Genomic DNA, 13,939 nt, shown 5'->3' on the forward strand with positions numbered 1-13,939 from the left:
CGACGAGCGACCGCCGGCTAAACGGGGGCGGGGGTTAGCGGCGCGCCTCACTTCTTGTTCCCCTTGGCCGGCGCCGCGCCCTTGGCGGGCTGCTCCGGCGGCGGCGGGTCCTTGGCCTGCGTGTCCTGGAGCACGCGGCACCGCGCGACGAAGTCCGCGAGGGGCACGGTGCCCTCGACGGTGTTCGCGCGCGTGCGCACGGTCACGGTGCCGTCGCTGACCTCGTTGTCGCCGACGACGAGGATGAAGTTGTACTGGGCGAGCTGGGCGTTGCGCACCTTCTTGGGCAGCGTGTTGCCCGAGTCGTCGACGTCGACGAAGAAGCGCGCGGCGCGGATCGTTTTCCGCACGGCGCGCGCGTAGTCGAAGTTCGTGGGCCCGACGGGGATGACGCAGACCTGGCGCGGCGAGATCCAGAAGGGCCACTTGCCGCCCCAGTGCTCCGTGAGGACGGCCATCATGCGCTCGACGGAGCCGAGCATCGCGCGGTGGATGATGATCGGGCGTGTGACCGCCCCGCCCTCCTCCCCCGACGTGTCGCCCACGCGGTACTTGAGGTCGAAGCGGATGGGCAGCTGGAAGTCGAGCTGGATCGTCGCACACTGGTGCACGCGCTCCAGCGCGTCCGTGACCTTGATGTCGATCTTGGGCCCGTAGAACGCGCCGTCGCCCGGGTTCACGCGCCAGCCCCCCTTGCCCGCGAAGGCGTCCATGGCGCTCGCCAGGGCGGCCTCGGCGCGGTCCCACACAGCCTTGTCGCCCAGGGCCTTCTTCGGCCGCGTGGACAGCTCGAGCCGGTAGCCCATGCCGAAGACGTCGTAGACGTGCTTCATGAACTCGAGCGCGCCCCTCACTTCCTCCTCGACCTGGTCCTCGCGGCAGAAGATGTGGCCGTCGTCCTGCTGGAAGCGGCGCACGCGCGTGAGCCCGGAAAGCGCGCCGCTGAGCTCGTTGCGGTGGAGCACGCCGAAATCCGCGTAGCGCATCGGCAGGTCGCGCCACGACCGGACGTCATGCTTGAACATGAGGCAGTGGCCCGGGCAGTTCATGGGCTTCATGCCGAACTCGGCGCCCTCGACGTCGAAGCAGAACATGTCGTCCTTGTAGTGGAGCGCGTGGCCCGACGTGTGCCACAGGTCGAAGTTGTAGACGTTCGGCGTCACGACCTCCGTGTACTCGCGGAGCCAGTACTGGTCCTTGATGAAGGCGATGAGGCCGTTGTAGATGCGCGCGCCGTGGGGCTCGAAGAAGGCGGATCCGGGGCTCAGCTGGTCGAAGAAGAAGAGCTTCTGCGCGCCGCCGACCTTGCGGTGGTCGCGCTTCGCGGCCTCCGCGAGCATGGCCTTGTGCTTCGTGAGGCCCTTCTTGTCCGGGAAGGCGACGCCGTAGACGCGCTGGAGCGTGTCGTTCTCCGTCTTGCCGAGCCAGTAGGCCGACGACGCCCGCAGCACCTCGAAGGCCTTGACGCGACCCGCGTCGGGCACCTGGGGGCCCATGCACAGGTCGATGATGGGCCCGCTGCGGTAGGCCGTCGTCATGGCGCCGTCGGGCACCTTGTTTTGGATGATGGCGCTCTTGAAGGGGTTGTAGGCGAACATGTCCAACAGCTCGGCCTTCGTGAGCGCGAGGCGCTCGAACTTGGCCTTCGCGTTGACGATCTTCGCCACGCGCGCCTGGATGTCCTTGAACTCCTTGTCGCTGATGGTCTCGTTTCCGATGTAGGCGTCGTAGTAGAAGCCGCCCTCGACGGGCGGGCCGATGGAGAGCTTCGCGCCGTACTTCTGCTCGAGCGCCGCGCCGAGGAGGTGCGCCGCGCTGTGCCAGAAGACCATCTTCCCCTCGGGGCTCTCGAAGTCGAGCAGCTCGAGCCGGCAGTCGCCCTCGAGGGGCCGCGGCAGGTCCCAGAGCACGGGCTTGACCACGTCGCCCGCCTCGTCGTCGGCCTCGTCGCCGCTGCCCTCGTCGGCGAACTGGTTGATCGCGAGCGCGGTCCCCGCGAGTTCCTCGGCGTAGGTGACGCGCGCGACGCAGACGCGGCCCGCGAGCTGCTTGCTGATGCCCAGCGCGATGTCGAGGGGCGACGTCTCGTGCGCGACGCCGGGCTTGACCGTGCCGTCGGGCAGCGTGATCTCGATGGGGCGTTTCGGCGGCGGCGGCGCGGCCGCGCGCGCCGCGGCCGCGCGGTCCCAAACGGCCTCGCGGTGGGCCGTGAAGGCCGGGGCCGGCTCGACGGCGAAGGGGCCGCCGATCTTCTCCCCGGCGGCCTGGTCGATCTTGCCGGCCGACGCCGTCGTCAGCCGCGCGCCGGACGTGCGCTGCGTCTGCTTCACGCCGGGCCGGTCGAAGACGCTGAACTTGCCCGTCTTCTGGAGGGCCGGCGGCGCCATGGCTCGCGGACCGCCGCGCGTCGCAGGAGCGAATGGGTGGCGGACCGCCGCGCGCTGGAGCGAGGACCAAGACCGGCAGGTGCGATTGCTGCCGCCTCGCTGAATATATTTTGAGGCCGGCAAGCAAGGTTCACACTTTTGTGTGAACATTTTGGGGCAGCTAGAGGCAGCCATCCCAGCCCAGCATGGTTCGCGTCGCGGCGGCGCTGGCGCTCTGCGCGGCCGTCGGCGGCGCGCCGGCCGCGGAGCCGCCGGACAGTGCCGTGTCGACGGCGGCGCTGCACGACGGCTGGCACCGGTACGGCATCGCGCTCCGCGACGCCGGCGACGTCGAGGGCGCCATCGCCGCCCAGCGGCGCAGCGCCTTCCACGGGCCGTACCTGCCCCACGCCTGGCGCCACCTGGGCAACGCGCTCATGCGCGGCAGCGTCGCCCTCCTCGACGTCCACGCGGGCCTCGCCTGCGGCCTCGCGGTCGAGAGCCGCGACGCTTTATCGCTCGCGGACGTCCACCTCGGCGACGCGCACGCGCCCAAGGGCCTCGCGGTCCTCGCGCGCGACGTCTTCCCGCGCCTCCCGCGCGACTGCGCCGGCGCCGCGGCGGCGGCCCTCGACGCCGCCGAGGGGCGCGCCGTCGCCGCGCTCGCCGCGCTCGACGCGGCTCGCGCGCCCGCGCCGGACGCCGTCGCGCGCGCCGCGGCCGCGGCCGTCGACGCGTACTGCGCGGACCTCGACGGCATGCACGTCGCCGCGCCCGACCACTCCGCGCTCTCGCCGACGGTCGCGCGGCGCGCCTACGCGGCGCTGCGGCTCTGCGGCGTCGCGGGCTGTGCCGAATTCAACCACTGGTTTGGGTGGTCCTGACCAAACTTCAGAATTCTCTAGCTCGGTCACATCGGAGTCGATTCGGCTGATTTTTGGACGAATCGATCGCTCTCGTCGAGTTCTCGAAGCAGAGCCGAAGAAGTCGCGTCGAAACTGTCGCGTATGCTCACATTGAAGTCGAGTTGAAGATTTGAATTCGGCCCAGGTCGCGGGCGTCGCGAACGCGCTCGACGGCGCCGCGCTCGCCGCGGCCGGCGCGGCCGAGCGCGCGGCGCGCGGCGCGCTCGAGCGCGGCGACGGCGGCCGGGGGCTGACGGCGACGGCCGCGGACGGCGACGAGCCCCGCGTGTCCGGCCGGGGGCCGAACCGCTTCGAGGTCGAGCTGCCCGCGCTCGACGCGGCCGCCGCCCGCGCGCGCGTCACATCTTCGACCCGACTTCACTGTGCGCGCATGCGACCGTTTCGACACACGCTCTTCGGCCGCGCTTCGAGATCTCAACGAGAGCCATCGATCCGTCCAGAAATCAGCCGAATCGACGTCGACGTGACCGAGCTCGAGCATCGCAGAGTTTGGCGGGGACGTCCCGAACCGGCGGTCGATTCGCGCGCAGGCCGTCGCGGCGCCGGCGGTCGTCGCGAACGGCCTGCTCCACCCCCTCGCCCAGCTCGTGCTGGGCACGGCGGCCGTCGAGCTCGACGCCGTGTCCTCCGTCGTCGCCTACCCGGGCGCCGTCGAGCAGGGGCTCCACGGCGACACGCCCGCGATCGTCGACCTCGTCCGCAAGTCCGCGGCGCTGCCGCGGCTCCCGGGGCCGCGAACGGGCGACGCGACGCGAGCGCGCCGCGCGCGCGCGTCCCGGAAAAAGCATCCGCGCGTCGAGGGCGCTCCGAGAGATGGTCGCTCGTCCGAGCGTCGGCCGAAGCGAGCGGACGACGGCCGAGATCGGAGCCTTTCACCCGTTCGCGGCCCAGGCAGCTCCCGCCCCACGGGGTCATCGCCATCGCGCCGCTCGTGCCCCTCGTCCACGGCGAGAACGGCGGCACGGCCTTCGAGGTCGGCAGCCACGTCGCCAAGCTCCTCCCCCTGTGCCGGCCCGCGTGGTCGCGGGCGTCCGACGCGCCGCCGGGCCCGCTGTCCGTCCGGCCCGCGGCCGCGCCGAACGTCGGCGACATCTACGTCTACGACCTGCGGGTCCACCACTTCGGCATGCCGTTCCCGCCGTCGACGTCCGCGCCGCCGCGGCCGCTCCTCAGCCTGCCCTACGTGAAGAACTGGTACGTCGACGCGGTCAACCACCCGACGCGGCACACGGACGGCTACGGCGCGCTCGACGACGTCACGAAGAAGCTCCTCGTCCGCGTCGACACGCGCCAGCACCACGAGGCCCTCTTCCAGGCCGCGGCCACGTGCGAGGAGCCCGCCGCCGCGCGCGCGGGCTGGTTCTAACAGGATGCAACTAACATATCCCGCCGGCGGGATATGTCAAACGCCGCTTCAACAATTGCTTCCGAAGGAGTCCGAAGTCAACTTGAACATGAACTTCTTAAGTACCGCGGGTCTTCCTAGACCATCTCCCGCGCCGGCGGGCCCGGCGAGCCCGGCGCCTCGCCGTCGCCGTCGTCGGCCTCCGTGACGGCGACGGCCGCGTAGGCCGGCGGCGGCGGCGGCTCGCAGCGCGAGAGCACGTCCGCGGCGACGTAGCCGCCGAAGGCCGCGACGGCGGCGGCGCCGAGCGCGACGGCGCCGCCGGCGCACGCGAGCGCGCGCATGGCGCCGTAGACCGCCGCCGCCGCGGCGAGGAGCGCCGCCGTCGGCGCGGGCCGCGCCTCGGCCGCGTCGCGGAGCTCCGCCGTGCGGACGAAGACGCGGTGCGCCGCGACGAGCCATAAAGTCGCGGCGAGCGCGAGGTTGCAGAGGGGCCAGTCCTCGTCGGGAAGGAGCCAGAGCACGCCGCCGGCGCTCCGGTTCATGAGCAGGTGGAACTGGAGGAGGTAGAGCTCGAGCGACCGCGCGCCGACCCACTCGAGCGGCATCGACACGGAGTTCCGCGACGCGGGCGTCGCGTTGCGCAGCAGCGCGTAGAGCGGCACCCAGAGCGTGCCCACGTAGGGCTGGACGTCGCGGTAGGCCGCGGGCTTCGCGTGCGTCGCCCAGGCGACCGCGCCCGCGGCCGCGAGCGCGGCCGCGGCGGCGGCCGCGGCGCCCTTCGCGGTCTTCGAGCGATCCCCGACGACCCACACGGCGACCACGGACGGGAGCGCCGCCGCAAAAACCGCGCCGAAGAAGGAGCTCAGGTAGTCCATGCGCGTGCGGTACCAGAAGTAGGTCTCGAAGGGCGCGCCGAACGCCGAAGAGAGCGCGGGCCGGAGCGCCAAATCGTAGCCGCCGAACTCCCAGACGGCCGCGGCGACGGCCGCGTAGAGCACGAGCGCCGGCAGCGCGCCGAGGAGGTCCAGCCCGCGCCCGGCGCCGCCGGGCAGGCACCGGCGGCACGCGCTCGCCAACCCGAACGCCGCGAAGCAGAGCGCGAAGTGCACCGTGTGCAGGGCCACCACGTAGTAGGCGATCCAGTGCGTGCCCGTCGCCAGCGACAGGGGCGCGGCGAAGCAGTTGATGCGCCAGACCATCTTGAGGAAGCGCGCCCCGCTGAAGTCGGACGTCTTCCAGAAGTAGCGCGCGTTCCCGAAACCCGTGAGCCAGACGTACGCGGACACGAACCAGCGGATGGGCACGTAGACGCCCTGGGCGTTGGCGTAGTGGTAGGCGACGAAGGCGACCTGCATCCAGCCCTTCCACTCGTTGCACTGGGCCCGGTTGAAGAAGAGGGCCGGGTCCGCCGCGTCGTTTTGGATGCTCCTGACCATCGGCGGCGCGAAGCACACGACCGCGAGGAGCGCCATGGCGAACCACCAGAGGTCCGGGTTCTCGCCCAGGAGCCGCGACCCGGCGGGGAGCACGGCACTCGGCGCGACGGCGTCGCAGAAGGCGGCGACGAAGACCCAGGCCGCGAGCTCGAGCGCGGCCGCCGTCGCCGGCGCGGCGCCCGGCTCCGGCGCGCGCGCGCGCGGCGCGCCCGCGGGTCGCCGCTTGCCGCGGATCTCGGGCAGCTCGACCTCCGGGGTCTGCGGCGCGCCCGTCGCGGCCCGCGCGCGCCGCGCCGCGAGGCGGGGCACCGCGACGACGCGCGCGGCCGCGCCGACGAACGCGAGCGCCAGGAGCGCGATGAGCCGCGCGCCCGGCGCGAGCACGCAGACGCCCCGCCCCCCCGCAAAGGCCGCCCCGAGGCCCGCCCGGAAGGTTTTCAGGGCGTCGCGCCAGGCCCGGGCGTCGACGGCCTTGTCCGACGCGCAGCCTCCGGGGAACGCCTCGCGGACGCCGTGGCCGCCGAGTATCTCGGACGCGCCGCCGCCGTAGCCGACGCCGCCGGCGCCGTCGTCGTCGACGAAGGCGGGCTTGCTCTTGGCCGCCGCGCCGCCCGCCGCGCCGTCGGCCGCCGCGCCGTCCGTCGGCCGCGGCGTCGGCCGCGGCGTCGGGCGCGGCGTCGGCGCGGCGGCGCAGCGCTTCGCCTCGCGGAGGTCCCCCGGGCCGTCGCCCGCCGCGCAGGTCCCCGTCGCGCAGTCGCCGGCGACGTCGCAGGTCGCCCCGACGGCGCAGGGGGCGCAGGTGCCGCCGCAGTCGACGTCGGTCTCGCCCGCGTTTCGAGCGCCGTCGGCGCAGTGCGCGGACGTCGGCGCGAAGGACGTCGGTGGCGCGGAGGTCGGCCGCGGCGCGGGCGCGCGCGTCGCGCCGGCCTTGTAGGCGTCGCTCCTGCGCGTGCCGTCGGCGCGCGCGGGGAAGACGCGGCCGTCGACGGCGAGCGCGCTCAGCAGGAGCTGCGTCCAGATGTGGTAGAGCGGGGCCACGGGGTGCCGCCCGTCCTGCGTGCGCGCGTAGACGTTCCACTGGTTCGAGAAGCCGTGGACGTCGAGGAGGGGTAACGGCGGGCCGCTTTTCTTGCTGACGAATTTTCCCGCGAGGAAGTTGTAGTGGTCGACGCCCTTGACGGCTTCGACGCGCCGACTGTCGCGGTCCTCGTCGTCGTCGACGCACGTCTCCGTCGTGTACTCGCCGCAGCAGGGCGACGTCCGCAGGTAGGCCGCGGGCACCCGGTCGAGGAGCAGGGTCGCGTAGTCGTCGAGCGTCTGGGCCAAGTTGCTCTGGCAGCCCGCGGGGTCGCCGAAGCCGTAGGCGTCGCCGCAGGGGCAGTCCTTGAGCTCCCACCAGCCGACGTTCGCGAGGACGAGGTCGGCCCAGGGCGCCACCGTGTCCTCGAAGAGGGGCCTGGCGAAGGGCTCGATGGTCTTCCAGTCGAGCATGAACCAGAACTGCGTCGTGATCGCGTCGTCGACGAGGTCGTCGCCGCAGAGCGCGCGGGCGTCGTCGGGCACGGGGTGGGTCTTGATGAAGTGCTGGCGGTGCGTGCTCGACTCGGACCAGTCGGGGTCGTACCAGCGGCTCGCCTCGTCGTAGTGCGCGGAGCCCTCGCCGTCGGCCCACTTGGAGTCCTCGAGCTTCTTGAGGCGCGTGTCGACGCGGCCCGTGGCGAGCCACTCGTTGAAGATGAAGTAGTGGAAGCGCGTCACGCTGTCGCCGACGAAGGCGACGTGGGGCGTCGCGGCGAGGAGGCAGAAGGCCTCGGCGCGCGAGACGTCGGCCCCGTTGTAGGCCTCGACGTTTTCGCCCGTGCCCGCGAAGCCGAGCGTGAGCGCGAGGGACGCGCGCGCCGTGGACCGCACGTCCTTGAGGGGGTCCTCGTAGTAGGTGTCGACGAGGGCCGGGTTCGTCGGCTTGTTGTGCGCGTCCGCGAGCCTCCGCCTGGACGGCGCCGCGGGGCCCGCGCCGGCGCGGACGGCGACGGCCGCGTCGGGGTCGGGCGCCACGTGGAAGGGACGGCCGGCGCAGTGCGCCTCCAGCCGCGCGGCGAAAGTCTCGAGGGTCGCGCCGCCCGCCGCGACGGCCGCGGCCGCGGCGCCGCCCGCGGCGACGCCGCCCAGCGACCGCGCGGGGGACCCGAAGCGGTCGCCGGCGTCGGGCAGCGCCACGCCGCAGGCGCCGCCCTCGAGCTCGCCGAGCGCCGCGGCCCAGGCGCGCGCCGCGACGCGGCGCACGGGGCCGCCCGCGTCGCCGTCGACGACCGCGAAGGCCGCGTCCGCGTCGCGCGCGCGGTGCGCGGCGACGAGCGCGGCGACGTCCGCATTTTCTGCCGCGACGACGGCCGCGCGGCCCAGCGACGCCGCCGCCGCGGCCTCGACGCGCGCCACGTCGGCGCGCGGGGCGACGATCGTGACGTCGAGGCGCGTCGTCGCGTACTCCAGGCTGCGCAGGCTGTGGGCCGCCTGGTCCGGGCTCGGGGCGAGCAGGAGGACGTGGAGGGCGTTCGCCGTGCACGCGAGGAGGAGGAGCGTCGACGCTGGCGGCATCGAGCTTATAGGCTACTGGTTAGCTTCGGCAGGTCAGCATCGTCGTCGACAATTTTCAGTTTGATGCGGAAGCGCGACCTTGGCGAGAGGCCTGGGGTAGGCTTGGGGTACTCGTCCGCTGGACGGGTCGAGGACTCGGCCGCGGGCAGGCCCGGGCAGGCCTGCGCGCGCGAGCGGGCGACGTCGCGTGCTGCGGCTGATGTTTTAAAACGGGGAGGGCGGGAGGTCGGGGGATTGGCGACCGCGGCGCCGCGGCGGCGGGCGCGGCGGGCGCCGGGGCCTACGCGGCCTGCGTCTTGGCGAAGAAGAAGTCGTCCTCGGGCTGGATGGTGCCCTTGGGGAGGAAGCCCTGGAGCTCGTCGGCGTGCTCCAACAACAGCCGTCGTCGGGCCTCCTGGACGACGCGGAGGCGGTACTCCTCGGATTTGAGCGCGTTGCCGTTCTCCTCCATCTCCGCGGCCTTGGCGCGCTCGTAGACCTCCTGGCGCTCGATCTTCTGCAGCTTGACGGCCTCGATGTACTTGGCCTTGTCCGCGGCGCGGCGGTCCGCGATGAGGCGCTCGTTGCGCTCGTCCTCGGCGAACTTGTGCCGCATCGTCTCGACGAGGCGCTGCTCCTCCTTGCGCTCGACCTCGCGCTGCTTCTGCTTGGCGACGAGCATCTCCTCGTTGGCCAAAGCCATGTCGCGCTTGTTCTGCTGGCGCTTGGCCTCGCGGTCCTGCTCCTCCTTGCGCCGCTGCGCCTCCATCTCCTCCTCCCACAGCAAGTCCCGGAGCGCCTGGAGCTCCTCCTCCTCGGCGCGGTGCTTCTCCGTCTCGGCGACGATGCGCTCGAAGGCGGCCTTGTCCCGCGCCTTCTTCTCGGCCTTGAGGCGGAAGAGCTCGGACTCGCGCGCGGCGAGCGCGTCCGCGTGCTGCTGGATCTGCGCGTCCTCGAACGCCGCGCGCTCCTTGGCGTCGACGAGCTCGCGGCGCCGCTGGGCCTCGTACTGCTTGATGAGGGCGCGGCACTCGTCCTTGCGCTTCGACCGCTCGTCGAGCTCCCGCGTGTCCTCGGCGATGATCTTCCGGACGACGGCCTCCACCAATTCGCGGTCGCGCTCGGCCTCGAGGCGCGCCTCCTCGGCGAGCTTGAGGCGGTCGGCCATCTGCTCCTGGAGCGCCGCCTTCTGCTTGAGCAGCACCTCCTTCTTGCTGCCCGCCTTCTCGTGCTCCGTCTCGAGCGCGGCCCGGCGGTCGCACTCCATCTGGTCGTCGATCGCGTGCTCGCGGAGCTGGTGCCGCCGCTGCTGGAGGATGCGCTCCTCGTGCTGCGCCGCGCGCTCCTTGTTCATGTAGGCGACCTTGAGCTTCAACTCCAGCTCCTTGAGCTCCTCGGACTCGCCGCAGATGCGCTGCACCTCGCGCTCGCGGCGCTCGCGCTCGGCCTGGCGCCGCTCGAGCTCGCCGGCGAGGGCCTGGGACTGGTGCACCTCGAGCTCGTGGCGCTTCGCCGCCAGGGCCCGCTCGTCCTGGATGCCCTTGATCTGCGCCTCCGTCGCGAGGCGCAGCGCCTGCGCCGCGCGGCGCCGCTGCGGGATGGAGATCTCGCTCTGGGCCGCGATCTGGAGCCGACTGCTGTCCTCGACGTAGTGGTGGAGCAGCTTCATCGTGTTCTCCTCCATGCGCCGCTTCCCCATCATCGTGTCCACGCTCGACGTGTTCATGCGCCGGTTCGCCATCGTCCTCCGAGCGCGGCGGCGGCGAATCTAGGGGGGCGAGGCGCGGAAAGGCGGACGACGGACCGCCGGCGGCACCGCGGCGGCTCCGGCGGAACCCGCGGCGAGAGCCGGGGACACGAGGCGCGCCGACGACGACGGCGGCGGCTCCTCGTTTGAGGCAGCGCGCTGCCTGTTATATGCTGAGGCAAGATACCGAGATGATGTTGCTGTTCGAGGGACGACGATGATGGGATGAAGAAGCCCGCCGCGTGCCCCCTGGGCAAGTATGAGTGGTCGCGCGTCGTCGCGTTCTGCGGGCGCCTCGCGCGCGGCGACGCGCGGCGGCAGCTCCAGGCCCTCGCGTGCGCGAGCCGCGGCCTGAGCGCGGGCCTCGGCCGCAGCCCGGCCTGGGTCCACGCGGCGGCGGCCCTCGGCCGCGACGCGCCGCCGGAGGCGGCGCGAGCGATCGTGCTCGAGAGCGTCGCGTACCGCGCCACGACCGCCGCGGGCCTCTACCTCAACAGCCTGCTGGGCAGCGGTTTGGACGTCCGGCCGTTCGACGTCGCGCTCGACGACGGCTTCGCGTTCGCGCTCACCGCGGCGGGCGACGCGACGATCGCGCCGCGCCGCCGCCGCCGCCGGCGGCGCCCGGCGACCTGGCGCCGCTTCTCCGCGACGGCGTCCAAGGCGGGCCTCCACACGGAGGTCGCGGGCGCCGTGCGGGCGGGCCGCGACGACGCGGGCCTGCCGGGCGGCGCGGTCTTCTGCGCCCTGCGCGAGCGCTCCGCGACGGGCGACTTCTGGAACCCGGCCCAGTCGAACCCCTACGGCACGGAGGTCTGCCCCTGCGAGTACCGCGGCTTCGTCGTCGGCGCCGCCTTGGTCGGCCTCTGCGGCTTCACGCTCCACCCGCTCTGCGAGCGCCGGTGCATCGGCTGCTTCGCCCTGCGGCTCCCGGACGCCGCGCCGCGGGCCGGCCCGAGGCCGCGGCGGTCCTGGGCGCGGTGCCGCTTCGTCGGCGCGGGCGTCGCCGCGCGCGGCAAGCGGATGGCGTGCGAGACGCTCTCGACCTACGCGATGAAGGACGGCGCGGTCCTGCTCGACGACTGCGCGCCCCTCAAGGCGCGCCTGGGCGACGCGGGCGACGTCGGGCGCTGGGGCGGCGCCGTGCTCGTGCTCGAAAAAGCTGCGGCGACGACTCGACGCCGCCGTCTTCGGCCACCTGCGGCTGCAGCAGCCCTTCGACAGGGAGACGGGCCCGCCGCGGCGGAACAGCACGGCCGTGCCGCTCCGGGGCGCGCTCACGCCCGGCGCCGGCGGGTCGTGGCGGCTCTGGGCGACGACGGACCGCGGCGGCGTCGGCACCGCGCTCCGGCCGTCGCCCCCGGCGCGCGACGCCGCGCCGTCGTCGCCCGCGGCGGAGGCGTGCCGCCGGCTCTGGGGCGACGCGGCCTTCGGCTTCGATCTCAGCGTCGCGCCGCGGGACGGCGCGACCTTCGAGCTCACGGCGACGCTCGACGCCGACTTCTCGACGATCACCGCGGTCTTCCGCCACAACGAGGGGCACCCGTCCTTCGCCACGACGGACGGCGCCCTCGCGCTGGCCTTCGAGGAGGAGTGGGACCCGGGATAAATGTCCGTGGCGAGGCGTCCGCGGCGCAACCATCACGCAGGCTTCACGCGTAGGCCTACGCGTAAATCGCGCATCGGCGCCGCCGCTGCTCATTGGCTGAGCTCCTCGGGACCACGCCGCGGCTCTGGAAACGTCGATCCGGAGAGCCGTCGCCGCGCCGCACCGTTCGTGCACCGCCGCACCACCGCACCGCCGCACCGCCGCGCGCACGAGACTCGCGCGCGCCGTCGCCGCGACGAAGGAAGAACGATGACGGAGATCTACGAGGCCGTGAAGAACACGGCCGCGGACCTGGAGGCCGAGCCCGTGCTGCGCTTCGCGGAGCTGGCGGCGTCGCTGCTGTCCTGGACGCTCATGGCGTCGGCGTACCGCGGCAACTACGACGGCCTCTACGAGTACAGCAACTACACGCCGCTCAACTTCCTGCTCGCGACCGCGCTGCTCCAGTCGCTCTTCGTCGTCGCCGTCGTCGTCGCGAAGCGGCTCGCGGCGGAGCAGGCGGCGCTCGTGGACCGGGTCGAGCTCTTCGGCACCCAGGGCGTCTTCGTCGGCATCGTCCTGGGCTTCGTCGCCGGCGCGGCGAGCAGCACGCAGCTCCACGACGAGTTCGGCGGGTCCTCCGTCTGCGAGCCGCACGGCGTGAGCCACGGCCAGAAGGACAAGGCCGCCGACTTCTGCGGCCACGTCGACGCCGCCGTCGCCTTCGCCTTCTTCGCCGCCGCGGCCGCGGGCGGGTCCCTCTACGTCGTGTTGAAGTCGCGCGGGCTCCACGGCGGCTTCCGGCCCGAGACGGACCCGGAGGACGTCGCGCCCAACTCCTACAACCCCATCGGCCGCCAGGACGGCCGCACCTTCGAGCCCTTCCACGGCGGCACGGCCATGGAGGGCGTCGGCCCCGGCGACGTCAAGCACGACGCCGCGGTCGACCTCTAACGGCGCGTTCGCGGTGCGCGTGTACCTCGGGGCGGGCGTGAAGGGTCCCGCCGGCGGGATATGTGAGCTCCCCCCTCACCTCGTCCGGGTCCGCCCTATTTGTGGCTGGGTTGTTTAAGATCCCGGATCGAATGGCGCGGATCGGATTCGAGAAAATCGATGGTAAAGAGGGCTTTGGCAGTGGTGATGGGCACCTTTGGCAAGCTCTATCTCGGCGCCATGCCCACCGATTTGCAAAATTCTTGTTGCATCTGAAAGCCGGCACCGCCGTCTTGCGCGCAGAGCCACTAACTCAAAAACTTCAAGAGCCTCACAAATCCGGTTTTTTATTCAACCCAGCCACATTTAATAACGCCCTATCGAGTCGGCCCTTCAACTTGCTCTTCGAGCACGGGCTTATGGCAAAAGGCCCTCTAAGGCCCGGTGCTCGAGCGGCGCGCGAGGCCGCTGTGCGCACCAAGTGCCGCTGAGCAAGTGCCGCTGAACGCGCCAAGCACAGCGTGAAACCCGAGCATGGCCGCCATCGCAGCGCACAACGCGAAGCGCAAGGTCGAGGCGCAAGTCTTCGCCCTCCAGGACGAGCTCGAAGACCAGGGCCTCGACGCGTGCGAGATCGACCGGCGCTGCGCGGCGCTGCGCACCGAGCTGCTGGCAGCGCCCGCGGCGACGCCGGCGCCGCCGGACAGCGTGCCCGCGGCGACGCCGGCGCCGCCGGACAGCGCGCCGCCCGAGAGACCGACGCCGCCGGCGCCGGGCGACGTCGTCGTGCTGCGGCGATTATTCGACGCGGCCGACGTCGCCGCGGTGCTCGCCGCGGGCGCGACGGCGGCGCGGCGCTACCCGCGCGCCGTCAAGTTCGAGGACGAGGGCCACGAGGACGTGACGGGCTCTGACGCGCACGCCGTGCTCTACCTGCACCGCGACGGCTTCTTCGCGCGCGAATACGCGGCGCTCTGCGAGAGGCTGACGGCCGCCATGCGCGCGGCGCTGCCGCGCGCGCAGC

General features: G+C 72.8%; 4 protein-coding genes across 4 annotated transcripts; 2 read left to right on the forward strand and 2 right to left on the reverse strand.

Annotated features, from left to right (window-relative positions):
• Window positions 1-47: 47 nt before the first annotated feature.
• AURANDRAFT_29703 (hypothetical protein) lies at window positions 48-2,387 on the reverse strand (the record flags this gene model as incomplete). The annotated part of the gene is made up of 2 exons (XM_009040905.1): window positions 48-1,931; window positions 2,019-2,387. 2 exons carry the CDS (start codon window positions 2,385-2,387, stop codon window positions 48-50), a joined length of 2,253 nt encoding a protein of 750 aa, XP_009039153.1.
• Window positions 2,388-2,572: 185 nt separating this feature from the next.
• On the forward strand, window positions 2,573-3,250 carry AURANDRAFT_65872 (hypothetical protein; the record flags this gene model as incomplete). The annotated part of the gene is made up of 1 exon (XM_009040861.1): window positions 2,573-3,250. The coding sequence occupies one exon, from the start codon at window positions 2,573-2,575 to the stop codon at window positions 3,248-3,250; it is 678 nt and encodes a 225-aa protein (XP_009039109.1).
• Window positions 3,251-4,390: 1,140 nt separating this feature from the next.
• AURANDRAFT_65873 (hypothetical protein) lies at window positions 4,391-10,004 on the reverse strand (the record flags this gene model as incomplete). The annotated part of the gene is made up of 4 exons (XM_009040904.1): window positions 4,391-4,471; window positions 4,781-8,683; window positions 8,750-8,762; window positions 8,956-10,004. The coding sequence occupies 4 exons, from the start codon at window positions 10,002-10,004 to the stop codon at window positions 4,391-4,393; spliced, it is 5,046 nt and encodes a 1,681-aa protein (XP_009039152.1).
• Window positions 10,005-10,622: 618 nt separating this feature from the next.
• Window positions 10,623-12,936, forward strand: AURANDRAFT_65874 (hypothetical protein; the record flags this gene model as incomplete). Its single annotated transcript, XM_009040862.1, is given in 3 exon segments — window positions 10,623-11,537; window positions 11,557-11,987; window positions 12,249-12,936. The coding sequence occupies 3 exon segments, from the start codon at window positions 10,623-10,625 to the stop codon at window positions 12,934-12,936; spliced, it is 2,034 nt and encodes a 677-aa protein (XP_009039110.1).
• Between the last annotated feature and the right edge of the window lie 1,003 nt (window positions 12,937-13,939).

The sequence above is a fragment of the Aureococcus anophagefferens genome (assembly GCF_000186865.1).
Source record: "Aureococcus anophagefferens unplaced genomic scaffold AURANscaffold_17, whole genome shotgun sequence".
In the NCBI taxonomy this organism is placed as follows: domain Eukaryota; class Pelagophyceae; order Pelagomonadales; family Pelagomonadaceae; genus Aureococcus; species Aureococcus anophagefferens.